This window comes from Pristiophorus japonicus, chromosome 16 (assembly GCF_044704955.1).
Source record: "Pristiophorus japonicus isolate sPriJap1 chromosome 16, sPriJap1.hap1, whole genome shotgun sequence".
NCBI classification, from domain to species: Eukaryota; Metazoa; Chordata; class Chondrichthyes; family Pristiophoridae; genus Pristiophorus; species Pristiophorus japonicus.
Genome location: NC_091992.1, coordinates 93,825,625 through 93,852,935, shown reverse-complemented (window position 1 = coordinate 93,852,935; position 27,311 = coordinate 93,825,625). Strand labels below are relative to the sequence as shown.

General features: G+C 44.8%; 1 protein-coding gene across 1 annotated transcript in view; it reads right to left on the bottom strand.

Annotated features, from left to right (window-relative positions):
* Positions 1-27,311, bottom strand: part of tbcd (tubulin folding cofactor D) — a 400,428-nt gene that overhangs the window by 271,741 nt on the left and 101,376 nt on the right. The window contains exons 12-13 of the mRNA XM_070857568.1: positions 9,679-9,753; positions 5,318-5,412 (exon numbers count right to left, since the gene is read on the bottom strand). Coding sequence (XP_070713669.1) covers positions 5,318-5,412; positions 9,679-9,753 — 170 coding nt within the window. The remainder of the gene's footprint in view (positions 1-5,317; positions 5,413-9,678; positions 9,754-27,311) is intronic.

Sequence of the window (27,311 nt, the reverse complement as noted above, 5' to 3'; positions counted from 1 at the left end):
CTCTGTACCTGGGCCCCGCCGATGTTCTTGCCCACGCTCCAAAACGGCAACCAGGGTTTTGATGACGTCACCCAGTCGCCCATGTTAAAAACGTCACAATCTTGGAGCAGCTCGCGCTGGAGGTTGAAGTATGTATACTACTAACACCCAGCGGTAGCTCTTCACCACTTTCCATGACACTATAACCACCACTGTGCGATCAGACTGCCTGTCTGACATCAAGTTATGGATATCAAAATCTACACCCATTGAACATCGAGAAAACAGAAGCCATCATTTACTGACCTGGTCATAAACTCCGCACTCTTTTTACCGACTCCATCCCCTCCCCAGCCCCCTGCTCATGTCAAACCAGAATGTGCAAAACTTTGGCGTTCTGTTCAACCACAGCTGAGCTTCAAACCACAAAATATTTCCATCATCAAGGCTGATTACTTTCACCACTGTAATATTACCCACCTTCAACATGAATTACCCTCAGCTTTGCTGTCACTAAACCTCTTTGTCCATTCTCATTACACTTGATTTCACGAATGATCTCTTTACTGCACTCCCATCCTCCACAAACTATAGCCAGATCAGAACTCAGCTGTCTGTATCCTACTCTATACTAAATTTCGCTCACATAGTACACCCAATCTTGCTGATCTACAAAATCCATAGCTAATTGATATGAAAATTATACTTCAAAGTAAAACATTTTTTGAAAGTTACCTTATTACTTTAGTGAAAATTAGGTTTCTATTTTTTAACCACTGGTTGTCATGGTGCTCTGGAACCTGCCCTGTTTACATCGCGTGGTGAACTTCAAAGTTTCGTCAGCTACACAAAAACAACATTGCATGTGCACAGTTGTCTAGAAATCATTTTATAGTCAGGTATTTTTAGATATACAGATTAATAGATGGCAGCACAATTACATAAGGCCATAGAGAATACAAACAGAATCCTTGGTTTTGTATCTCGAGGCACAGAATATAAAACCATGATAATGTTGAATTTGTTCAGGACACTATGGGAAGGATACTAAAACAAAGGAAAAGGCGCAGTGCAAATTCAGTCGTTACAAGACCAGAAAAGGTCCAATTGAGCTTCAGTATTAATGAGCTATTACCAGACTAAATGTGACTATTTCAATGCAAGTAAGTGGAGTTAGGATACAGATCAACCTTGTTCTCATTGAATGGCGGAACAGGCTCAAGTGACTGAATGACCTACTCCTGCATTCCTAAAACATCCAAAGCACACAGAGGAAAACACATCCTAGGAACTATGGGGGAGAAAACAAAAAAGCAGTTGGAACTGCTCGTTAAAGTGTAAGTACTCTGCCATATGACCTAACAGTGGAGATAAAAACCTAAGAGATGGACTATGAGTAATCAGCACGTGGCCAAGGGGGTATAAAAATTTAAGGCATACATGTTGAGCATACATGACAATAGGGATTTTAAAAAAAAATCACAAACTCAGCTGGAAGATAAAAATAAATTGTATTTCAAAATGATAATGTGATAAGACAAAATAATACCTGCTTTACATAACAGAATGATTCCCCCATTTTAATTCCACCAAAAGATTATGCCGAGACACAAAAAAAAACCTTTGTATGTGGTTCTTAATTCACATTACTGTTTCTGAGAATCCTGCAAGCGAAAGTTTCTGATATCCTAAGCCCTCATTTTGCTGCATGGATAATAAAATAAAGTGAAGCAAGTTTGACTAGAACCAGTCCACTGATGCCTGTTGTTTCCTCTCACACAGCAGGATTAATTTAAGCAAACAGGGCAATGTACAACTTGCATGTTCAAGTTCTAACCTCAGAATGACAACCAACATATTTTAATAGCATTTTGTTCATTTAAATTGTTCCAGACAAGCAAGAAAATGAAATTATATACAAATTGAACACGACAAAATTTCATTTATCAAAGTGAGTCATTATGGGTGCTATCAGTCTTAGTTAAGATAATTAAACAGTGGCCTTGCACAAGGGTTTCCCAATCTTGGCGAGATCTTAGAGAGGAGAGCGAATGAGAAGCTAAAGACAAGTAGATCCACATATTGGGCCCAAGTTTCGGGATGCGCCTAAAACGGCGCAGTCCGGACCTGGACGCTCGTTTCTCGCGCCAGAAAGTGCGCCTAAAAAAAACTTCCCTATTCTCCGGCTCCTTGCAGGTCTTCTGCAGCCGGGCGCAGCGTAGCATAAGTTGTTGGGGGCGGAGCCAGGTCCCTGCGCCGAAAACAGTGCCGGGAACTCTGCACATGCGCGCTACAGTGTGCGCGCATGTGCAGTAGCTCCAGGCGCCCAAAACTGTGTGGGAGGGGCCCGAAGCACGCAGCCCCTAACCCTGGCCGAATGGCCTCACTGGGGCTGCGTGAATAAGGCTCCTCCCATGCCCAGCTCCTGCTTCCTCCCGACCCGACTCGATTCCTGCTCCCCCCCCCCCCTGCGACCCGACCTCCGCGACGCTCTCTACCACCACCCCCTGGACCTCCGCGACTCTCTCTCTCTCTTCCCCACCCCCCACCGGACCTCCGCGACCCCGCCCCCACCCCCCGGACCTTCGCGACCCCGCCCCACCCCCCCCACCGAGACCCAACACCACCTACCTGTAAATCTAGCCCGTCTTGGGCCCGGCCATTCAGCCTCCTTCTCTCCCTTCCCCCCCCTCTCCTTCCCTCCATCCCCCCTCCCTCCCTCCCTCCTCTCTCCTTCCCTCCCTCCCTACATCTTCTCTCCTTCCCTCCCTCCCTCCCCACATGCTCTCTCCTTCCCTCCCCTCATCCCCATTCCCCCCTCCCCTCCCCTTCCTCCCCTCCATCCCCCCCCTCCCCTTCCCTTCCTCCCCCCCCATCCCCCCTCCCCTCCCCCCCCCCCTCGCTGTTAGAAACACAGACACTGACAGACAGAGAGTGAGAGACACACAGACAGACAGACAGACAGATAGAGACACTGACAGAGACACACTGGGGGGACCGTCCCAGCACGCTGATGAAGGACTCCCGGTGCTGCAGTCGGTAAGTAGAAAATGTTTTATTTATTGATTTTTAAAAAATGTTTATTTTTTATTATTTTTTTTGATTGATTTATTGGTTGATTTATTGATGTATTTATCATTTATTATTGATGATGGCTCTTTATTTGTAAAACTGAAGTGTTTAATGTACGTAAGCTTCCCTTTAAACCCCCCCCCCCCCATTCCCTACGCCTAATTTGTAACCTACGCCTGATTTTCTAAAGTGTAGACAAGGTTTTTTCGAACGTACAAAAATCTTCACTTACTCCATTCTAAGTTAGTATGGAGTAAGTTTTCACTGCCGAAACTTTGAAAACAGGCTTAAGTGGCCGGACACGCCCCCTTTTGAAAAAAAAATTCTGTTCCAAAGTGAAACTGTTCCAACTGACTAGAACTGGAGCAAACTAAATGCCGAGAATTAGAATTTCTAAGATACTCCGTTCTACACCAGTTGCTCCAAAAAATCAGGAGCAACTGAGGCCGAAACTTGGGCCCATTTTGTTGAAGTTGGTTCAGAGTGACAAAGATGAATGTTATCAGCAAATCACATGCGCACTCTTTCTGGAAGGATATACTAGCCTTGGAGGGGGTACAGAGATGATTCACTAGGCTGATTCCGGAGATGAGGGGGTTACCTTATGATGATAGATTGAGTAGATTGGGTCTTTACTTGTTGGAGTTCAGAAGGATGAGGGGTGATCTTATAGAAACATTTAAAATGATGAAAGGGATAGACAAGATAGAGGCAGAGAGGTTGTTTCCACTGGTCGGGGAGACTAGAACTAGGGGGCACAGCCTCAAAATACGGGGGAGCCAACTTAAAACCGAGTTGAGAAGGAATTTCTTCTCCCAGAAGGTTGTGAATCTGTGGAATTCTCTGCCCAAGGAAGCAGTTGAGGCTAGCTCATTGAATGTATTAAAATCACAGATAGATAGATTTTTAACCAATAAGGGAATTAAGGGTTACGGGGAGCGGGCGGGTCAGTGGAGCTGAGTCCACGGCCAGATCAGCCATGATCTTTTTGAATGGTGGAGCAGGCTCGAGAGGCTAGATGGCCTAATTTTTATGTTCTTATGTTCTTATGCATGCACACTATCTGCAGTAATTATCTAACTTCTAGGGAATTTTGAAAAAAATATTCAGCCATTTTTTGTAAATATTACCTAATAATTTTCCAACTGACATGTTTTTTCCCCTCCAAGGGCCCAAATTCCTTTTAACATAAAGTGGGAGAATTTCAGTTTTTCTCCATCATTAACAATGTATATGTACCGCAAAATTGTGGTACGTAGCATTAAAATGTATGATTTCTGAGAATTAGATTTTGTCAGTGGGCCATAGACAAACAAGCAATTTGTTTTTTGTTGAATAAAAACTTTCACTCACAAGTTAAAACAAAGCACACATGAATGTGTTGTTCTGCAGTTATTGTATTGAAGAACAATTGTGTAAAGAGATGGCAAATATATCACCTGATGTGATAGTAAATCATACTGCCAGAAATGTTTAAGGTTTGGATTCCAGATCTGCTGAGTTAGCTAATCTGAGGTAAAATGGTTGGACCACTAGAATTGGTAAATTCTCTACCACAGAAAGTTGTTGAGGCCAATTCACTAAATATATTCAAAAAGGAGTTAGATGAAGTCCTTACTACTAGGGGAATCAAGGGGTTGGTGAGAAAGCAGGAATGGGGTACTGAAGTTGCATGTTCAGCCATGAACTCATTGAATGGCGGTGCAGGCTAGAAGGGCCGAATGGCCTACTCCTGCACCTTGTTTCTATGTTTCTATGTCTCGTCATGCATGGGTTCGAAAGGGAAAAACTGGTCACAACTTCCAGCTGCTGATCACTGTTATGACCTTTCCCCACCACCGCCCACCCCCAGTAAAGTTTCCAGGTATAAATCTTTGGAAAGGCAAGATTGGGACGCCACTGTTGAATTGCTTACCAGAGTTACTATGTAGAATAGCTACTTTGGTAAGATACTAAAGGGCTACCAGCAGCCATGGAACCATACCACAGGATGAGTCACTGCTTAAAGGAGAGGTGAAGTCTCACAGGAGGAAAATCAGAGGGAAAATTGGAACAGAGTCAAACATTGTAAAAAGTATAATGGGTTACAGACAAGTATTAGTTTAAATGAACTGTTTTAAAAATTCAATTAATGAGATACATTAAAGGCATTTTAATAAACACAAGCAAAAGAAAGAGTTAAATGAAGATATTATTTCATACACCCAAGTATTGCATATTAACGGTCAAGACAGTATGAAATGGCTGTGCTGCTGCTGTTACATACCATCAGGGAGCCGAGAAGGTAGTAACAATCCTCTTCTGCCCAATTCAGCTAGGGCAAGACATCCACCATGCCAAGCTGTATCAGTTTCCTGAAAACTGTAACAATGTATATATATATATGTAATATAAATGTAATTTATTATCAGTTAGCCTAAATAATAGCATTTGTATAATTGAGGAAGATATACTTGCACTAGAAAAGTACAGAGAAGAGCAATAAAATGGTCCGTATCGTGGATTAGCCAAGAGGAAATATACAAAAGCCCAAGCATTACAGTTTGGAATGATGACAGTTAAGGGAGAAATCTTAGTGAAACATATACACTGTTAAATGGAGTAGTTAAAGAGTTATGGTAAATAAATCCACATTATTATTTCAAAGTTTTCAAGTGTTTAGGACTATAAGACATAAATGGAAATTAATGAGAAGTACATCTAGAACAGATATCAGGGAACATTTCTTTACTCAAGTGACAAATATTTGGAATATTCCACCAAACAAGCTGGTGGGTGAAACAGTAATTATTCAAACTATAATTTTAATGCTTTAATGGGACAAATAGCCCTTTCCAATTTCTGAATTTTATGATGGTCTGCATATAAAAGTGATCTTTTTTGAAAAAATAAGTTTAATTTCATTATTGCTCTCTGTAATCATGTCAAAAGGATAATTTCAACACTGATGCTTGACAACAATCCTACATCAACAGAGCTGCCAGAACTGTGTCAACATCTTGATTTACAATAAATGGAAAACATTTACAGCTCAGTAACAAAGTTGGTGTACATCATACCATCTGCAAAATAATTTATATTGTGTAATAACATTGCATAGGAGGAAATTTGACCAGAAAATCAAAATATTATAATTTTTCCTGCAGATCAGTTGGAGAAGGCATTTCAATACTAAAGACGCACAAACATTGTGTCAAGAATGATGTGGTGAATAACAACAGATCTTTGCTAAGTGGTAAGCACTGGGGGGGGGGGGGGGGGGGGGATTTTCCGGATGGGTCAGCGGGTGGAATCGGTAGGAGATTTGATTTTTGGGCAACCCAATTAAACCAATTATTAGGTAGTTAATAGACCCTTATTAATGCTTTTAACCTTACCTTTTTACTTTAACTCGGCCATAGGGTCCACGTCTGTGAACCTGAGGCGGGAGTTCAGTGGCCATTGAAACTGCTGATTACCTGACAGCTTCAAATATACAGTAAAAGCTCCCACTTGGCAGATCATCACTTTCCTCAGCCACAAGCTGTTTCTCAGTTCATTTCCAGCAGAGACTCTGCAGGCATTCCACTTTCCACTCTTCATCCACTCTCACCTCATTGGAAGAACTCTCTCACCATTAACAGAATACTTCTGTCAGCTCTACTTCACCTGCTAACTATCCCATCAACATGGGTGCCCTGTATACCATCTCACCTTGGTCTTCAGAATCCGATCATGATCAGCCCCAACACCAGGCACACCAGCAGCACCAATAACTCCATCAACCTTCGCCGCAATCATCTGATGCTGCACAGGACACAGGGCATCAGCACCCGACCACACTGCTGCCCAGGAGGCCAGGGATGGCCTCACTATTGCCAGATTTACTTCACTTGGCTGCCACATGATGCGTAAGGTTGGCACTACCCCAGCCCAAAAACCTTAAAGCAACCCTACAATGTCCAAGCCAATCCTTTCACACTCATCACCATTGCAGGGGGTACTGTTATGTCTCACTATTGACTGAAACCCACTAAGCCACTTCCAAAAGTGCACAGAATCTGTCCAAGGACGCAAAATGTTGAAAATAAAGGTTTCAATGTTTGATAACACATTAACAGAAACTTTACATGAACATTGCATAAAACACACGTGGCTATCCTTGTGTTATTAGTTGGTATGATTGCACTAGGATGAGGGCAAGTGTGAGGGGTGGCTAGTGAGATGGGGATGTTATAATGTAGATAGAGAGGGATGGGTGAAGGTGCCAGGTAAGATGGTGAGAGTAAGGATGTGCAGATGTAGGGTAAGGAAGGCAGAGTGATGGGGATGTGATGAGAGGCACAGCAGGATGAGGTTGAATGTGGCTTTGTACTAACATTTCGTGATTTAATGAGGTAATTGAAATGCCACTGCACCGAGGTCCCCGTGACCATATTCCTGCTTGTGCCCTCCTGTGCAATGTGCAACCATGCTGTTTTGTTCTCCTGGGGAGGTCTCTTCCACCCATTGAAAGGGAAAAGGAGCTCCCTACATGTGTGACTCTCTCTATAAGCATATGGAGGAAGTCATGGGGGAACCTGGGTGCAGTCCTGCACCTCTGCGCAGTGATTCTCAGTGTTTGCAGCACTTCAATAAGACATAAGACCTAAGAAATAGCAGGAGTAGGCCCGACAGCCCCTTGAGCCTGCTCCGCCATTCAATAAGGTCATGGCTGATCATCGACCTCAATTCCACTTTTCCGCCCGATTTCCATATCCCTTTATTCCCTTAGATGCCAAAAATCTATCCAGTACAAATGTCAAAGGAAAGTTGGCTGGGGTCCCTTTAAGGAAACCGGCTGATGAAGCGTTATGAATGACGTCATCAGACCCACTTCTTCTAATTGGGCCAGGAAACGCGCTGGGTGGATTTAACAAGCCCCATCAATGTAAATTCATTTTCCAGAGCGGGATACAGCCACAGCAGTGGGGCCACGACCTGTCACCGACATCGCCCACCCTGGATCCACTGAGGCAAAGAAAATTCCGGCCTAGGTTTCTACACTCAGAGCTTTAGTGAGTTTTTGATTATTCCCCAGCTTTTATGGGAAAGATGGAGATTTCCTGCCCATCCAGTGGAGACTGTTGAGTACAGAAATGTATGAGGTTTCAATAGCTCTGTTAACATAACCAATGAAAATAAAGATAGGAATTTCCAACAAAAGTAATGTAGATTAACTGTAGTTTGAATATTAATTTCAGCCATATATCTGTACAAGCACTGCCCACGAGCCTGCAAGATTACAAACAGAACTTAATGGCTGGTGAACTGCAAGTCACAGAATATATATTGTCTCTTTGCCTACCACCCTTCCTGCTCAAAAACATAACAGCAATGAGAAAAAGTGTTCTGAAGAAAAATGTTAGTTACACTTGATTGAGACCCTTTACAACTGATGCCTAATCACCAATTAGAAGTACACCTTCGCTCTTGTTCATGTCAGTTTACCAAGCCTGAAAGAAAGCATTATTACCAACAGTTATTGCCACCACTTGCTTCTCAGAAGAATATAAAGCACTACAAATCTGCCCAACCCATTTTTCTTTTGGCTTTAGGTATTCATTTCCAGTTCGGCGGGTTTCTTGTAGAAATGTTATTGACGCCTCCAGCCATTTAATCTTTTGTTTAATTTCTAGGTGTGATGAAAGGTGGCATGGGTCCAAGGCAACTGGTTTTGGGGAAACCAATTATTGCTCGTCACACTAATAAATCTACAGTCAATTATAGCAAATAACGTCTCGTACTTCAAACATATGTATGTGTGGGGAAAATGTACACTTGACAAAATAAATAACCAAGCCCCAAAATTATAACACCTGTGGTGCAATGCATTAACCGATACCCAGGATAATGTATGAGCTTCATAACCCATTTACACACGGACTACTCCCCAATTTGGGAGCTGCCAAGCACTGGCATGTTACCAAGCATAGTACTGAGGTGAAGCAAATGAACTATTGATTTGGGGAGGGGAAGGGACAGAAATTAGTTTAGGGTCTGCTTTAGATCACACTTCAACATCTTATACGAGCTAACCATAGGGTAATACTGGTGAACTCAACCAATATGGGGAGTGTCATCTGTTTCCCCGCAGCCAAAGTCGAGGGTACAAGGGCCAGAAAGTTAAAATGGGACAAATGTTAATGCACAGTTGTAAGGCAGATGATGGCTTAAAATTATCAGTTAAAAATTAGTAAAGCGGATTCAATACAAATATAAATCATCGAATTGCTATCCTCTTCATACAAATAAAAATGACTGGATATTAATTCTACATGTCTGCATAGAATATCAGTATTAAGGTTAAATATACTGTTTCTACCTAAGGAATTATTTTCTTAAAGAAACTATCTCCAGCTCCAAATGTTCAAAAGAAGCGTTAATCATCACTTACTCAATCAGGGTTGTTAGCATGAGTAAATTTCTGGCTTGCCCAATACCGCTCCAGTACAAGTTTTAAACTCCTTTCAGTTTTCCCAATAAAATACAGGGTCAAACTTCTGAGATACAAGTTGTTATACAGTTTACTCCACTGCACCATGTTATGTCACCTAATATGGGACCAAAACAAAACTGGAAAATGTAACCAAAAGAATAAATCATTACCTGAAGCATTCAAGCACAGACACAACAACATCATCTGCAAGCTCTTTTGGTAGTCTTCCAGTCACTCTTCCTATCCTAAAATAGGGTAGAAGATAATTAGATAAATCTCAATTCAAATGTTAACATCCTTTTTACTTCTCTCAACGGTGCAAATGTAAAAAAAAAACATTTTGAAGAATGTAGTAGTTTAATTCACTAAATGAAGTATACAAAAATTGTCTCATGCCAACTAATCTTATAGACATAACTTTGGGTGAAATAGAGAATCTGTTTAGCATTGAAGTCAGTGATTGGAACTAGCTAGAAGGTTATGGTAGAAAGGCACATGCAGTTATCTCCTTCAAGCATGAGTTTGACTCAGTAGTAGCATGCTCGCCTGTGGTTTCAAACTGCTTCAAGGACTTCAGTACATAATCTGGTCTGGCATTTCAGTGCAGTACTGAGGCAGTGCTGCATTATTTGGAGGTGCCATCTTTCGGATGAGACGTTAAAACCAAGGACCCACCTGCCCGTTTGGCTGAACACCGAGAATCCCTTGACACTATTTAAAGATGAACAGGGAGTTCTGGAGTAGTTTGGCCAAAACATGGCCCCTATTTTCCACCTTCCTGATTTTTGGTGCCCACATACGATAACGTACGTTTTTTCCCCTCCTGTTTGTGCCCCCCCAAAAAAACAGTAGTTTCCACAAAGCAAAAGTTATTTTTAGCACCGCACTACCCGAGGACAATTCTGGGGGCGGAGCTTGTAGTGTGCGCTGGAAAATCTCTGCGCATACGCTGGAAAAAAAGATCAGAAATACACTGGAACATAACACGCAGCAACCAGAACAATTCTCTCCCTCCAGGGAATTAGACGAGGATTTTTTTTTCGTGCTTTCACCAGAATAACTGTCCAAAAACTGACCAGGAAGGCCAGGATTTCTTTTTCATTAACCAGGAGTGAGTGAATAAGAATGTTTTAGCTTATAGGTTTAAGTCTGATGCCAGGATGTGAGGGGGCAATTTCGTAGTGACCCTACATAAACTGAACACGGGGTTCAGCGCCAAGGAATCACCCATCTCCCATTCTGCTAACACAAAATCGATGCAGTGACACATAATTGGGAGAATTATGGAAGAAACAGAGGTTTCTTCACACAGGCAGGGGAGCTTTTGTGGAAGCTCACCACCGCCCACACACACACACACACACACACACACACACTCACACGCGTTTTTACTTCAATCCAGGTATCTGAATTGAAACTATAACAATTTCTCTAAGCACCAGCTCCAAGCCTGTGCTGATAATATTTATCCTACCAATTCCCATCGCCCTGCGAGGAGTGAAGTTATATTTTGCAGCGGGCTGAGAGCGGGGAGGCCATGCGGCCTGGGATTGCAGCGGGCCTGAGTGCCAATTTGCTTAAGTTAAGATAGTGTTGTTTTTTTTAAGAATGGTACCCAAGGTCACTCTGTGCCATTTTGAAAAAAATCGTTTTTGGGGAAACTGGCATAAATGGCACGGAATCCCTTTTAAACGCAGACCAACGCCAAAATATCTGGCACCCAAAAATCTGTCGCTGACAGTCGGCGCCGGCGTCAAAACTTTGTGTAAAATTTCAAAATACCGATACTCCAAAAAAAAAATCGCCGGGCAACAAAAAAAACAGTGCCCAATGGTGGCGAAAATTGGCCTCCCATATCCCTCAATTAACATTACCAAAACAGAGTCACTGGTCATTCATTTCATTTTCTGTTTGTGGGACCTTACTGTGTGTTAATTTGGTATGGCCTGTGCCCACATAAAAATGGTGCCTTTATTTCCAAGTAATTCATTTGCCACGAAGCCCTAAATAAATGCAAGGCACAATTATAAATGCAAGCTCTTTCTTTCTGTAAACAGTATTTCCAAACCTGCTTTGTAGCATGACATAAATATTATTGAGCCTAATTTAAGAAACACTTTGACTAAATGCTGTCTGTCACAGGGAATATCATCACAAGATTCCTCCTCAATCATCTCCTTCCACTGGCTGAAGAGCTCCTCCCAGAGTCGCAATGCGGATTCCGCCCACCAAGGGGCACAATGGACATGATCTTCACCGCGCGACAAATCCAAGAAAAATGTAGGGAGCTGCACGAACCTCTATACATGGCTTTCTTTGACCTCACAAAGGCCTGCGACTCTGTCAATCATGAGGGATTATGGAGTGTCCTTCTTAAATTCCGCTGTCCTCAAAATTTGTCACCATCCTCCTCCTGCTTCACGATGACATGCAAGCCGTGATTCTTATCAACGGATCCACCACAGACCCAATACAAGTGCAGACTAGGGTCAAGCAAGGCAGTGTCATCGCACCAATGCTCTTCTCAATCTTCCTCGCTGCAATGCTTCATCTCACCTTTAACAAGCTCCCCGCTGGAGTGGAATTAATCTACAGGACAAGCAGGAAATTGTTCAACCTCCGTCGCCTTCAGTCCAGATCCAAGGTTGTTCCACCCTCTGTCATTGAATTACAGTATACAGACGACGCTTGCCTTTGTGCACATTTGGAGGCCGAACTCCAAACCATCGTTGACATCTTCACTGAAGCATACGAGAGTCTGGACCTTACATTAAACGTCCAGAAGACAAAGCTTCTCTACTAAACTGCCCCCATCACACAGTACTGCTCCCCAGTCATCAAGACCCATGACAAGACCTTGGACAATGTGGACCACTTCCCATAATCTTGGGAGCCTACTATTAGCAAGGACAGATATCGATGACGAAGTCCAACACCACTTTCAGTGTGCCAGTGCAGCCTTCGGCTGCCTGAGGAAAAGCGTGTTCGAAGACCAGGATCTCAAACCCGGCACCAAGCTCATGGTCTACAGAGCAGTAGTGATACCTGCCCTCCTTTATGCTTCAGAGACATGAACTATGTACAGTAGGCACCTGAAAGCATTGGAGAAGTACCACCAACATTGCCTCCGCAAAATCCTGCACCAATGTCAGCGTTCTCTCTCAGGTCAACATCCCCAGCATCGAGGTATTGACCATGCTCGATCAACTCTGATGGATAGGCCACATTGTCCCCATGACCGATACTAGACTCCCGAAACAAGCACTCTACTCTGAGCTACGTCACGGCAAGCGAGTCCCAGGAGGGCAGAGAAAACGCTTCAAGGATACCCTCAAGCCTCCTTGAAAAAATCTAATATCCCCACCAACTCTTGGGAATCCCTGGCCCAAAACTGCTCAAAGTGGAGGACAAGATTCCGAGAAGGCGCCGAACATTTTGAGTCTCTTCGACGGGAGCAAGCGGAAGCCAAACACAAACAGCGGAAGGAGCATACGACAAATCAAGCACTTCACCCACCTGTCCCTCCAACCACCATCTACCCCACCTATAACAGGGACTGTAGATCCCGCATTGGTCTCATCAGTCACCTTAAAACTCATTTTAGTATGGAAGCAAGTCATCCTCGACTCCAGGGGACTGCCAAAGAGGCGAAGGCGGCACTTCAAAAGTATTTCATTGGCAGCAAAGCACTTTGGGATGTCCTGAGGTTGTGAAAGGCGCTATATAAATGCAAGCCTTTTTTTTTTTACACAGATTGTTTTTAAAAAAGAAATTTATGGACAGAATGAAAAGATATTGCTTCAATGTCTATCTTGTGAAATTGATCCGAAACGAAGTATTTTTGGGCAATGAAATCACACTGTAATGCAAGGCAAAACTTTATAATAATGATCCTGCCCTAGCCCCCTCACACCAAAGAATAACATTAATGATTAGTGATAACTATGTTTGAAACATTGTTGAAAAACCACACCTAGAAAACAAACCGCACAATATTTGAAAAACCAATACCCAGAAGAAGTCAGTAAGCGTCTCCTAATTGTGTACAAGTCATTCGAAACACTGGTTAGTAAATTCCTCAATATTTCTACACAGAAGTGCTTCTGGGCATAGCTTAACACGTGCATTTCTGGATATGGACGTATTTTTTTTTATCTATCCGAGTACATTTCACATTGTCAACTATGTAGTGCAAATGTTCATAAAGTGATCTGTTTCTCAATCATTTTGTTCCATGGCCAGTGCTTTCTTTGCTGATTTCAGAATGCTGGTAGCAGAACTGCTACTTCTGGCATCAATGCCCTGGCAAAAAGTGTGCATGTGCTGACATTGGGCTCAGATGTGATGCGCCTCATGATCAACCTTCTCATTTTTACAGCAAGTGTATGTCTACTTCTCTTCGAATAAAATACTTTATTTCTGACGTACAGTTAACAAGCAAAATTTAAACTGATTCAATAATAAGATTTAGTCAGATAACTCCCCCCTCCCAAACCTTTCAAGATATACTCACTGATGCCTCTTACGACATACTTCTGAGAACCTCTTCAGGTAAGGTTAACTTCTCAGAAAATGTCAACAAATCTTTCCACTTAAAAGGCTCCACATGACATTATGATTTCCGAGCATGTTATGCTTTCCGCACTCCATAATACACTATGTTGCAAGGGACGAGGGCAATTCTTGGCTGGCAAGAGATTGTGTGTGCTGGTTCTTCAAGCAAATTGTTCAAGTGCTGTCCAACTGCCTCCACGCAAACCCTTTGTAGGGTTACCAGTCCTGTTTGGCTCACCCAATCTAGACTCCACTGGACCAAGTTACTCACTGGGGGAGAGTTACTACCTCTTTGCATGCCTCCATTGCCTCAGAGTTAATGCAGCAGGTACCTTGCATCCGGACAGACTGCCATCCTGATCTTGTTCAGGTTGATGAAGCCCCCATCCCTGAACAATGAATTCAGCATCCAACACAGTCAGCTGGCTGATCTTGCATTGGTTTGCAATCCCCAAATGATCCTCCAGTAAATGCACAAATACATGAATGTGACACTCCTGCCCTCCAGAAACTGATCACCGATACCAGATATGGGTCTACCAGCATTAGATAACAGCATTCTGCCTGTTGCCCATTTACTGAAATTAACAGATGTACTGTGTCAAATTCAACAACTTAAATTTGCATAGTGCCTTAAACATAGAAAAAAATCCCAAGGTGCTTTGCAGATAATACATTTTAAAAATGGATACCAAACAAAATAAAGAGCTATTAGGGAGGGTGACTGAAAGCTTGCTTAAAGAGGTGGGTTTTAAGGAGTGTTTAAACATAGGAAAACGAGTAAGCCGTTCAGCCCCTTGTGCCTATTTTGCCAGTCAGTTAGGTCATGGCTTATGTATCCCTTAACTCCATTTACCCACCTTTGATCCATATCCAGTTTCTCCTCTATTCCTGGTCTATGCATTCCAGCTTTATAACGGCACAGGCTTTCCTCCACTGTTAGATTAACCAATTCTTATTCCACTCTCTGTTCTTGTCTTTGAGATCTAATGCGCATCATCATTATTGCTTGCTTCACGAATTCAAGCTTTAAACAGCTTTGCTGGCCTTGAATTGAGAATTAATCCTCTCTAATTGTCACCAATTGTTATGATCCAGGCTTTAGTCTAGCACTTTCAAATTGTATTCACAGCAAAAGGGCAGTTTCCACAAGCAGAACAGCTGGGATTGGTAGTAGCATTCTTACTAATTCAAATTGAACTATTACAGATAATCAGGAAAACACAGCATATAAGCAGTAATACAATAACTGCATTCACCATACATAGTGTTCCAAAATAATGAGAGAGTTCTTATTTATTAGTTTTATGATCGACTGCAAGATGAAACACTATGGCCCCAATATTTACGGGGTGTGGGTGAGGCCAAAAAACCCGGCAAGGCCGGGAACGCAGAGGCCCTGCTGATCTCAACGGCAGGGCCTTAATAACATCAGGGGCTCATTAACAGCTGGCCAAGTCCTGAAGAACATAGCTATCGGACTGGGCCTGCGGCAGGTGGTGGGGGAACCAACATGAGGGGTAAAACCTACATGACCCCGTCCTCACTAATCTACCTGTCACAGATCCATCTGTCCATGAGAGCACTGGAGTGACCAGCACACAGTCCCATCTTCACACTGAGGACACCCTCAATCGTGTTGTATGACACTACTGCTGTGCTAAATGGGGTAGATTCAGATCGAGCAGTTCAAAACTGGGCATTCCTGAGGCGCTGTGGGCCACCAGCAGCAGCAGAATTGTATTCCACCTTAATCTGTAACCTCATGGCCTGTCTTTTCTTCACTCTACCATTACTATCAAACCAGGGGACCAACCCTGGTTCAATGAGGAATACAGAAGATCATGCCAGGAGCAGCACTAGACATACATAAAAATGATGCGCCAGCCTGGTGATGCTACAACCCAGGACTAAATGCATGCTAAACAGCAGGAGCAGCATGCCACAGACAGAGATAAGCGATGGATCAGATCAAAGCTCTGTAGTTCTGCCACAACCAGTCGTGAATGGTGGTGGACAATTAAACAACAAATGAGGGGAGGTGGATCTATGAATATTTCCATCCGCAATAATGGCGGAGTCCAGCAAAAGACAAGGCTGAACATTTGCAATCATCTTTAGCCAGAAGTGCCGAGTGGATGAGCCAGCTCGGCCTCCTCCTGAGGTCCCCACCATCACAGAAATTCTTCAGCCAATTCGATTCACTCCATGTGATCAAGAATCGTCTGATCGCACTGGATACAGCAAAGGCTGTGAGCCCCGACAAAATCCCGGCTGTCGTGCTGAAGATTTGTGCCCCAGAACTAGCCGTGCCTCTAGCCAAGCTGCTCCAATACATCGACAACACTGATATCTACCCGACAAAGTGGAAATTGTCCAGGTATGTCCTGTCCACAAAACGCAGGACAAATACAATCTGGCCAATTACCGCCCCATCAGTCCACTCCCAATCATCAGCAAAGTGAAGCAAGGTGTTGTCAACAGTGCTATCAAGCGGCACTTACTCACCAATAACCTGCTCACCAATGCTCAGTTTAGGTTCCACCAGGACCATGCTGCTCCAGACCTCATTACACCCTTGGTCCAAACACGGATTAAAGAACTGAATTCCAGAGTCGAGAGTGACTGCCCTTGACATCAAGGCAGCATTTGATCAAGTGTAGCATTTGTTCAAGCAGCCTTAGTAAAATTGAAGGCTATGGGAATCAGGGGAAACCTCTCCACTGGCTGGAGTCATACCTAGCACAAAGGAAGATGGTTGTGGTTGTTGAAGGCCAATCATCTCAGCCCCAGGACATCGCTGCAGGTATTCCTCATCTTCAGTTGCTTCATCAATGAACTTCCCTCCATCACAAGGTCAGAAGTGGGGCTCTTCGCTGATGATTACAGAGTGAGAGCAGAACACCACAGGAGCGGCTTGAGGGGATTTAAACAGCGGCAGCAGAATCGGCAGAGCACAGAGCAACATGGGAGCGACTGAGCAGATTTAAACAGTGGCAGCAGAATCGGCAGAGCACAGAGCACCATGGGAGCGACTGAGGAGATTTAAACAGCGGCAGCAGAATCGGCAGAGCACAGAGCACCATGGGAGCGACTGAGGAGATTTAAACAGCGCCGACGGCGCGAGAGAAGAAAAAAAAGAAAAAAATCCAGGAGTGACATCACAGGATTGGTGATAACTGATTGATTGGTAAAGGTCACACCATTTTTTTTAATTAAAGTTAGGGGCCGGATTTAAATAGCTGGTTAGGGATAAAGCAGGATCTAGCAGAGTAGTAGCTGTTAATACTATATTAAATTAGTAACTGTTAATAATATATATTAATAACTTGAATTAGATACATCTAGTTTTAAGTTTCTATAAAGTAGTAATAGTCTATTAAGTAAAGCAGCGGCAGAATAGAAAATAATTAATTAACTAATCAAATAAATAAAGGCTAGATAGACAAGGCAGGGCAGGTGGTGTGCCATAACTGCAGCACGTGGGAATTTGTAGATAGCACGCGATCCCGAGCAACCACATCTGCAGCTTGATGAACTTCGGCTCAGAATTATTGAGCTGGAGTATGAGGTGCAGATATTGCAGGGCATTAGGGAGCAGGAGAGTTAGCTGGACACTTTGTTCCAGGAGGTAGTCACACCCCTTAGGTTAAGTCGTACTTTAGAGTTCATCAACAGTCTGGGACAGGAGGGTGTGACTGCAAGTGGGGCAAGTATGGGGTCCCCAGGATGTAGTGATGGAGGAGCCTCAATCCTTGACCTTGCCTAACACGTATGAAGTACTTGCTGCCTGTAGGGATGAGAACAAGGACAGCAGGGAGGATGTGAAAACTGACCACGGCACCATGCTACAGGAGGCCATTCAATTGGGGGGAGTAAAAAGGAATGTAGTAGTAGTAGTAGGTGACAATATAGTCAGGGGGATAGATACTGTTCTTTGCAGCTGTGACAGGGAGTTCCAAAGGTTGTGTTGCCAGGGTAAAGGATATCTCCTCGTGGTTGGAAAGAGTGGGAGGAGGAGGATCCAGTTGTCGTGATCCACATAGGAACCAATGACACAGGTTGAACCAGGAATGAGGTTCTGCTGAGGGAGTTTGAGGAGCTAGGATCCAAATTAAAAAGCAGACCTCAAAGCTAATAATCTCTGGATTGTTAACTGAGCCACGTGCAAATTGGCATAGATACAAACAGATTAGAGGTTTAAATGTGTGGCTCGAAGAATGGTGTGCGAGGAAAGAGTTTCAGTTCATGGGGGACTGGCACCAGTACTGGGGAAAGAGGGAGCTGTTCCGTTGGGACGGGCTCCACTTAAACTGGGCTGGAACCAATGTTCTGGCAAATAACTAGGGCAGTAGACAGAGCTTTAAACTAATGATGGGTGGGGGTTGGAGGTTTCAGGAAAGAGTAAATGTTAAAACAGCAAGAGAAATGTCAAGGCTCTGGAGCACAGTTGAGTTTTGGGTAAAAATATGCAGAGTGGACAGAAAAAGTAACAAATGTAATAAGGCATCAGCGATGAAGGTGACATCAGGGAAGAATAGAAAACGCATGCAATAAGGGTAATACAGTAATCATGGGAGACTTTAATCTACATATACACTGGGCAAACCAAATTTGCAGTAATAATGTAGAGGACAATTTCATGGAAAGGAAACAAGATAGTTTCCTGGATCAGTATATGGAGGAACCAACTCGGAACAGGCTATTTTAGATCTAGTATTGTATTGTGCAATGAGAAAAGGTTAATTAATAACCTTTTGTAGTAAAGGGGCCTGAAGGGAAGAGTAACCATAATATGATAGAATTTTATATTGAGTATAAAAGTGATTTAGTTAAATCCAAAACTAGGGTCTTAAATCTAAACAAAGCAAACTATGTAGGTATGAAGGGCGAGTTGGCTAAGGTAGAATGGGAAACTACATTAAAAGGTATGACGGTAGACAAGCAATGGATAGCAGTAAAAAAAATTTATACATAATTTACCACAAATATACATTGCTTTAACGCAAAAAAACACCACAGGAAAAGTGGTTCAACCGTGGCTAACATGAGAAGTTAGATATAGTATTAGATCAAAGGAAGAGGCTTATAATGTTGCCAACAAGAGCAGTAAGCCTGAGGATTGGGGGGACTTTAGAATACGAGAATAAACTAGCTAGACATAAAAACAGACTGTAAAAGCTTCATACAGGTATGTGAAAAGGAAAAGATTAATGAAAGTAAATGTAGGTCCCTTACAGGCTGAGACAGGAGAAATTATATTGGGGAATTAGGAAATGGCAGAGAAATTAAACAAATACTTTGCGTCTGCCTTCACGGAAGAAGATGCAAAAAAACTTGCTGGAAATAGTGGAGAACCAAGGGGCTAGCGAGAATGAGGAACTGAAAAAAATTAGTATTAGTAAAAAAAAAATGGTACTGGAGAATTAATGGGACTGAAAGTTGATAAATCTTCGAGACCTGATAGGCTACATCCGAGGGTTTTGAAAGAGGTAGTTATAGAAATAGTGGATGTATTAGTTGTCATCTTCCAAAATGCCATATATTCTAGAACGGTTCCTGCGGATTGGAAGGTAGCAAATGTAACCCCATTAGTTAAAAAAGGAGCGAGATAGAAAACAGAGAACTACAGACCAGTTAGCCTGACATCAGTAGTAGGGTAAATGCGAGAATCTATTATTAAGGACGTGGTAACAGGGCACTTAGAAAATAATAAGATTGGGAAGAGTCAGCACAGATTTCTGAAAGGGAAATCATGTTTGACAAATCTTTTAAGAGTTTTTTGAGGTTGTAACTAACAGAATAGATAAGGGGGAACCAGTGGATGTGGTGGATTTGGATTTTCAGAATGCATTCGATAAGGTGCCACACAAGAGGTTATTAAACAATATTAGGGCTCATGGGATTGGGGGTAATATGCTAGCATGGATTGAGGATTGGTTCACGGACAGAAAACAGAGAGTAAGAATAAACGGGTCATTTTCAGGTTGTCAAGCTGTAACTAGTGGGATACCGCAAGGATCAGTGCTTGGGCCCCAGATATTCACAATCTATATCAATGATCTGGATGAGGGGACCAAATGTAATATATCCAAGTTTGCTGATGATACAAAGCTAGGTGGGAATGTAAGTTGTGAAGAGGATGCAAAGGGGCTTCAAAGGGATATAGACAGGCTAAGTGAGTGGGCAAAAATATGGCAAATAGATTATAATGTGAAGCAATGTGAAGTTATCCACTTTGGTAGGAAAAATAGAAAAACAGTATTTTTTAAATGGTGAGAGATTGGGAAATGTTGGTGTTCAGAGGGACCTGGGTGTCCATGTACACAAATCACTGAAAGTTAACATGCAGGTACTGCAAGTAATTAAGAGCAAATGGTATGATAGCCTTTATTACAAGAGGATTTGAGTATAAGAGTAACGACGTCTCACTGCAATTATATAGGGCGCTGGTGAGAGTACACCTGGAGTATTGTGCACGGGGGGGGGGGGGGGGGGGGGCTTTTGTCTCCTTACCCAAGAAAGGATATATTTGCCATAGAGGCAGTGCAACAAAGGTTCACCAGACTGATTCTAGGGATGGGGGGATTATCCTATGAAGAGAGATTGAGTAGACCAGGTCCAAATTCCCTAGAATTTACAAGAATGAGTGGTGATCTCAATTCAACCATACAACATTCTTACAGGGTTTGACAGGGTAGATGCAGGGAGGATGTTTCACCTGGCTGGGGAGTCAAAAACCAGGGATCACAGTCTCAGAATAAGGGGTCAGCCATTTAGGACTGAGATGAGGTGAAATTTCTTCACTCAGATTACAGTGAATCTTTGGAATTCTCTACCCCAGAAGGCTATGGAAGCTCAGTCATTGAGTATATTCAAGACAGAGATCGATAGATTTTTGGATATTAAGGGAATCAAGGGATATGGTAATAGTGTAGGCAAGAGGAGTTGAGTTAAAATATTAACCATGACCTAATTGAATGGTGGAGCAAGCTCGAGTGGCCAAATAGCCTACTCCTGCCCCTATTTCTTATGTTCATATGTTCAGTGCCATTCACAATCCCTCAGATAATGAAACAGCCTGTGCCCACATGTAGCAAGACCTGGACAACATTCAGGCTTGGGCTGATAAGTGGCAAATAACATTCGCACCACACAAATGCCAGACAATAGCTATCGCTAACAAAAGAAATTCTAACCACCTCCCCGTGATATTTAATGGCATTACGATCGTATAATTCCCCCACCAACATCCTAGGATCACTATTGGCCAGAACCTTAACTGAAACAGCCACATACATACTGTGGTTATAAGAGCAGGTCAGAGGCTGGGTATTCTGCAGTGAGTGACTCACCTCCTGACTTCCCAAAGTTTTTCCACCATCTACAAGGCACAAGTCAGGAGTGTTATGGAATACTCTCCACTTGCCTTGATGAGTGCAGCTCCAACAACACTCGAGCTTGAAACCTTCCAGGACTAAGCAGCCCGCTTGATCGGCACCCTATCCACCACCTTAAACATTCACTGCTTCTTCCACCGGCGCACCTTGTCTGCAGTGTATACCACATACAACTTGCACTATAGCAACTCGCCAAGGCTTCTTCGGCAACACCTCCCAAATCCGCGGCCTCATCCGCCAAGAAGTAAAAGGGCAGCAGACGCATGTGAACACCACCACCTCCAAGTTTCCCTCCAAGACACACATCATCCTGGCCGTTCCGAGCTGCAGACACTACGACACATCAGGGAAGGGGAGAGTTACCTGGACACTGCGATTCAGGAGCTAGTCACACCAATTAGAGTAATTAATTCAAATTCGATCCTTGGTCAGGGACAGGAGGGTGTGACTACGAGTGAGGAAGGTATGGGGGCTCAGGATGGAGTGATAGAGGAGCCTCAGCCCTTGCTCTTGTCCAACAGATTTGAGGCTCTTACTCCCGACAGCGTGAGTCCCAAAGGTTGTGTTGCCTGCCCAGTGCCAAGGTTAAGGACATCTCCTCAGGGCTAGAAAGGAACTTGGAATGGGAGGGAGAAGATCCAGTTGTCGTGGTCCACGTGGGTACCAACAACATAGATAGGACAAAGAAAGAAGTTCTATTGAGGGAGTATGAGTAGCTAGAGGCCAAATTAAAAAGCAGAACCACAAAGGTAATAATCTCTGGATTATTACCTGAGCCACAAGCTAATTTGCATAGGGTAAATAAGATCAAAGAGTTAAACACGTGGCTCAAAGACTGGTGTGGGAGAACTGGGACACTGGCACCAGTACTGGGGTAAGATGGAGCTGTTCCGTTCGGATAGGCTCACTTAGACCGTGCTGGGACTAGATTCCTGGCGAATCAACTAACTAAGGCTATAGAGAGGGCTTTAAACTAATTAGTGGGGGGGAGGGTTCAGGTAAGCAATATTTAAAAAGTCAAAAAATAAGGAGAAGGCAATAGAGCAGGATAACACTGGAGGAAATGAAAACCAGAGCATGCCAGGAAGGGACAGAATGTATAAACATAGTGAATCAGAAAGTGGGGTCAAAGCAGGAAAAAATGGTAAAAAAAAATTTAAAAGCTCTTTATCTGAATGTACGTAGCATTCGTAACAAAATAGATGAGTTGACTGCACAAATAGATACAAATGGGTGTGATCTGATAGCCATTACAGAGACGTGGTTGCAAGGTGACCAGGACTGGGAACTAAATATTCAGGGGTATTTGACAATTCGGAAGCACAGACAGAAAGAAAAAGGAGGTGGGGTAGCACTGTAAATAAAAGATGAGATCAATGCGTTAGTGAGAAATGATTTGGCTCAGAAGATCAAGATGTTGAATCAGTTTGGATGAAAATAAGGAATAATAAGGGGGAAAAGTCGCTGGTGGGCATAGTCGAAAGGCCCCCTAACAGTAGCTACACTGTTGGATGGAGTATAAATCAAGAAATAATGGAAGCTTGTAAAAAAGGAATGGCAATAATTATGGGCGATTTTAACCTTTATATTGATTGGACAAAGCAAATTGGCCAGGGTAGCCTTGAGGAAGAGTTCATAAAGTCTATCTGGGATAGTTTACTTGAACAGTACATTGCAGAACCAACCAGGGAGCAGGCTATCTTAGATCTAGTACTGTGTAATGAGGCAGGATTAATAAACGATTTTGTAATAAAGGATCCTCTAGTAATGAGTGATCATAACATGGTTGAATTTCAAATAGAGTTAGAGGGTGAGAAAGTTAGTTCTTAAACCAGTATCCTAAGCTTAATAAAGGAGACTACAAAGGTATGAGCGCAGAGTTGGCTAAATTGGACTGGGAAAATAGATTAAAGTATGAAACGGTTGATATGAAGTGGCAGACATTTAAGGAGATATTTCATAACGCAACAAAAATATATGTCAATGAGAAGGAAAAACTGTAAGAGAAGGGATAACCATCTGTGGCTAACTGAGGAAATAAGGGATGGTATCAAATTGAAAACAAGGACATACAATGTGGCCAAGACTAGTGGGAGGCCAGAGGATTGGGAAACTTTTAAAAGCCAGCAAAGAACGACTAAGATAATAATAAAGGGCTCAAAATTGTCCAGGAGTGGAGCAACTTGATTGTTCTGGAATATCTTAAAAATCCCCATTTTGCCCATTCAATTTGTGCCAGTGTAAGTGAGTTAGTTAGGATTATTTTTAGTTTAGTTTAGTTTTTTTCAAAAGGGGGCGTTACCAGCCATCTACACCTGTTTTGGCCATTTAGGCCACATGTATGTATGTATGGATGTATGTACGGATGGATGTACGGATGGACGGACGGATTGACGCTCCTCCTCCTCCTCCCCCCGCCCAATCAAAGCTCTCCCCCCTCCCCCCGCCCAATCAAAACTCTCCTCTCCCCCCTCCCCCAATCAAATCTCTCCCCCCTCCCCCAATCAAATCTCTCCCCCCTCCCCCAATCAAATCTCTCCCCCCTCCCCCAATCTCTTGGATCTTATTAAATGGCGGAGCAGGCTTGAGGGGCCAGGTGGCCTACTCCTATTTCTTCATCGTCGCTGGGTCAAAATTCTGGAACTCCTGACCTATCATCACTGTGGGACGGTCCCTGGCAATCTGGGGTGGGGTGGGGTGACAGAAGATTGGAAATCGGGAAAAGGGGGGTGGCTGGTCGGCAATTGGGAAGGTGAGGAGGTCAGCATCGGATGGGTGGGGGAGGTCAGCAATCGGACAGGGGGCGTGGTAATTTGGCAATTGGACGGAGGAGTGGGTAAAAGAGAGGCCTGTGATCGGGAGAGTTGGGGGTAGGCTGGAGATTGAGGTTGAAGGGTTGGGGGGAGGCCGAAGGCTTTTTTAAGAGCCTATTGAGGAGAGCACTTCTGCTCTTCCTGGCCCACAAAGAGTGTCGAAACAGCCACTTATCTTGGTTAGCTGGCAGTTCTCACCTACCTTTGACTGCCGTGTTTCCAAACCCCTGGGAAACCCATGCAGCAGCAGTTAACTTCAAATCAGGCTCCCAAATTGCATTGTAGAAGCCCAGTTTAAATATGTTAATAAACATCCTGTCTCTTCACAGCAGGACACACTGATTCCCCAATATGCATAAAAATGGCGGCGGCATTTGCGCGGTGGGTTGCATTCATGTCCTGCACATTTCACTTTTTAAATCCCCAACCCCCTCCCACCCATTTTGGGGGTTTAATATTGAGGCCTACGTGACCATTAACCCCATGGAGCCCATCTTGGCCTCCAAATATGAAACAGACAATGTAAAGCGAGGAACCTACAATGTATTTGCTTCATGGGTTCTTTGCTTAAGAATTCATAGCAACACATTGCTATTAAGAACTAGTTGGTTTATTAGGAAAGGTTAAACGATCACACTACACATTACCAGTTCATCCACCAGGCTCACAACCAGCTGCCTCATCATGCATCCTCTGAACCCAACTGGTTGGGGTTTTATTGAGTCTTCTGAATGTCTTGTGACTGGCTAAGCCACTCCCAACTCAACATCTCTACAAACCTGTGAGCATACTCATGGGTGCAAACATGACACAACCAAGAATCCCACGGCAGCTGACTCATAATATGTCAGTGTTTGCGTCACTGCTGAAGTAGGCTCAATTCGAGATTAATCAGATAACGGCAGGCAATTAAGTGATTTAAATTATTTCTAATACTTATGCATACAAGTTTTGAATAGCAGCCTTCTGACGGTTAGTTTCCTTTTGACATCTGACCACAACAGAAACCACTGAATGTCTGATTCAAATCTATATTTAAAAGTCCTATTGTCATTCAAAGGATCAGTAATTTAGATCAGCATTTAGATTATCATCTCGACGACTATCACTTAGAAAGCCTGTCTCCTGGCTGATATTCAAATAATATAACCAGTCTGCATCTTCTAGATAGTTTGTCTCTCATAGAATCAGAGCACAGAAGGAGACCATTCGCCCATCGTGCCTGTGCCATTTGAAAAATCTATCCAATTAGTTCCTCTCTCCTGCTCTTTCCCCATAGCCCAGCAAATGTTTCCCTTTCAAGTATATATCCAATTCCCTTTTGAAAGTTACTGTAGAATCTGCTTCAACTGCACTTTCAGATCGCAATAACTCGCTACGTAAAAATATGTTTCCTCCGGTCACCTCTGGAACTTCTGCCAAATAGCTTAAATCTGCATCTTCTAGTTCCTTTCAGTGGAAACAGGTTCGCCCTGTCCACACTATCAAAACCCTTAGGGGGGGGAAGAGGAGGGAGGGAGGAAGGGGGGAGGAAGAGGAGGGAGGGAGGGGGGAGGAAGAGGAGGGAGGGAGGGGGGAGGAAGAGGAGGGAGGGAGGGGGGAGGAAGAGGAGGAGGGAGGGAGGGGGGAGGAAGAGGAGGGAGGGAGGGAGGGAGGAAGAGGAGGGAGGGAGGAGGGAGGGAGGAGGGAGGGAGGGGGGAGGGAGGGAGGGGGAGGAAGAGGAGGGAGGGAGGGGGGAGGAAGAGGAGGGAGGGAGGGGGGAGGAAGAGGAGGGAGGGAGGGGGGAGGAAGAGGAGGGAGGGAGGGGGGAGGAAGAGGAGGGAGGGAGGGGGGAGGAAGAGGAGGGAGGGAGGGGGGAGGAAGAGGAGGGAGGGAGGGGGGAGGAAGAGGAGGGAGGGAGGGAGGGGGAGGGGGAGGAGGGAGGGAGGGGGAGGGGGGAGGAAGAGGAGGAAGGGAGGGGGGAGGAAGAGGAGCGAGGGAGGGGGGAGGAAGAGGAGCGAGGGAGGGGGAGGAAGAGGAGCGAGGGAGGGGGGAGGAAGAGGAGGGAGGGAGGGGGAGGAAGAGGAGGGAGGGGGGGAGGAAGAGGAGGGAGGGAGGGAGGGGGGAGGAAGAGGAGGGAGGGAGGGGGGAGGAGAGGGAGGGAGGGAGGGGGGAGGAAGAGGAGGGAGGGAGGGGGAGGGGGGAGGAGGGAGGGAGGGGGAGGGGGGAGGAAGAGGAGGGAGGGAGGGGGGAGGAAGAGGAGGGAGGGAGGGGGGAGGAAGAGGAGGGAGGGAGGGGGGAGGAAGAGGAGGGAGGGAGGGAGGGGGGGAGGAAGAGGAGGGAGGGAGGGGGGAGAAGAGGAGGGAGGGAGGGGGAGAGGAGGGAGGGAGGGGGGAGAAGAGGAGGGAGGGAGGGGGGAGAAGAGGAGGGAGGGAGGGGGGAGAAGAGGAGGGAGGGAGGGGGAGAGGGAGGAGAGGAGGGAGGGAGGGGGGGAAGAGGAGGGAGGGGGGGAAGAGGAGGGAGAGGGGGGGGAAGAGGAGGGAGAGGGGGGGGAAGAGGAGGGAGAGGGGGGGGGGAAGAGGAGGGAGAGAGGGGGGGAAGAGGATGGAGAGAGGGGGGGGACGAGGAGGGAGAGAGGGGGGGAAGAGGAGGGAGGGAGGGGGGGGGAAGAGGAGCGAGGGGGGGGGGAAGAGGAGGGGGGGGGAAGAGGAGGGGGGGGGAAGAGGAGGAGGGGGGGAAGAGGAGGGGGGGGGGAAGAGGAGGGGGGGGGAAGAGGGGGGGGGAAGAGGAGGGGGGGGAAGAGGAGGGGGGGGAAGAGGAGGGGGGGGGAAGAGGAGGGGGGGGGGGAAGAGGAGGGAGGGGGGGAAGAGGAGGGAGGGGGGAAGAGGAGGGAGGGGGGGAAGAGGAGGGAGGGGGGGGAAGAGGAGGGAGGGGGGGAAGAGGAGGGAGGGGGGGGAAGAGGAGGGGAGGGGGGGAAGAGGAGGGAGGGGGGGGAAGAGGAGGGAGGGGGGGGAAGAGGAGGGAGGGGGGGGGAAGAGGAGGGAGGGGGGGAAGAGG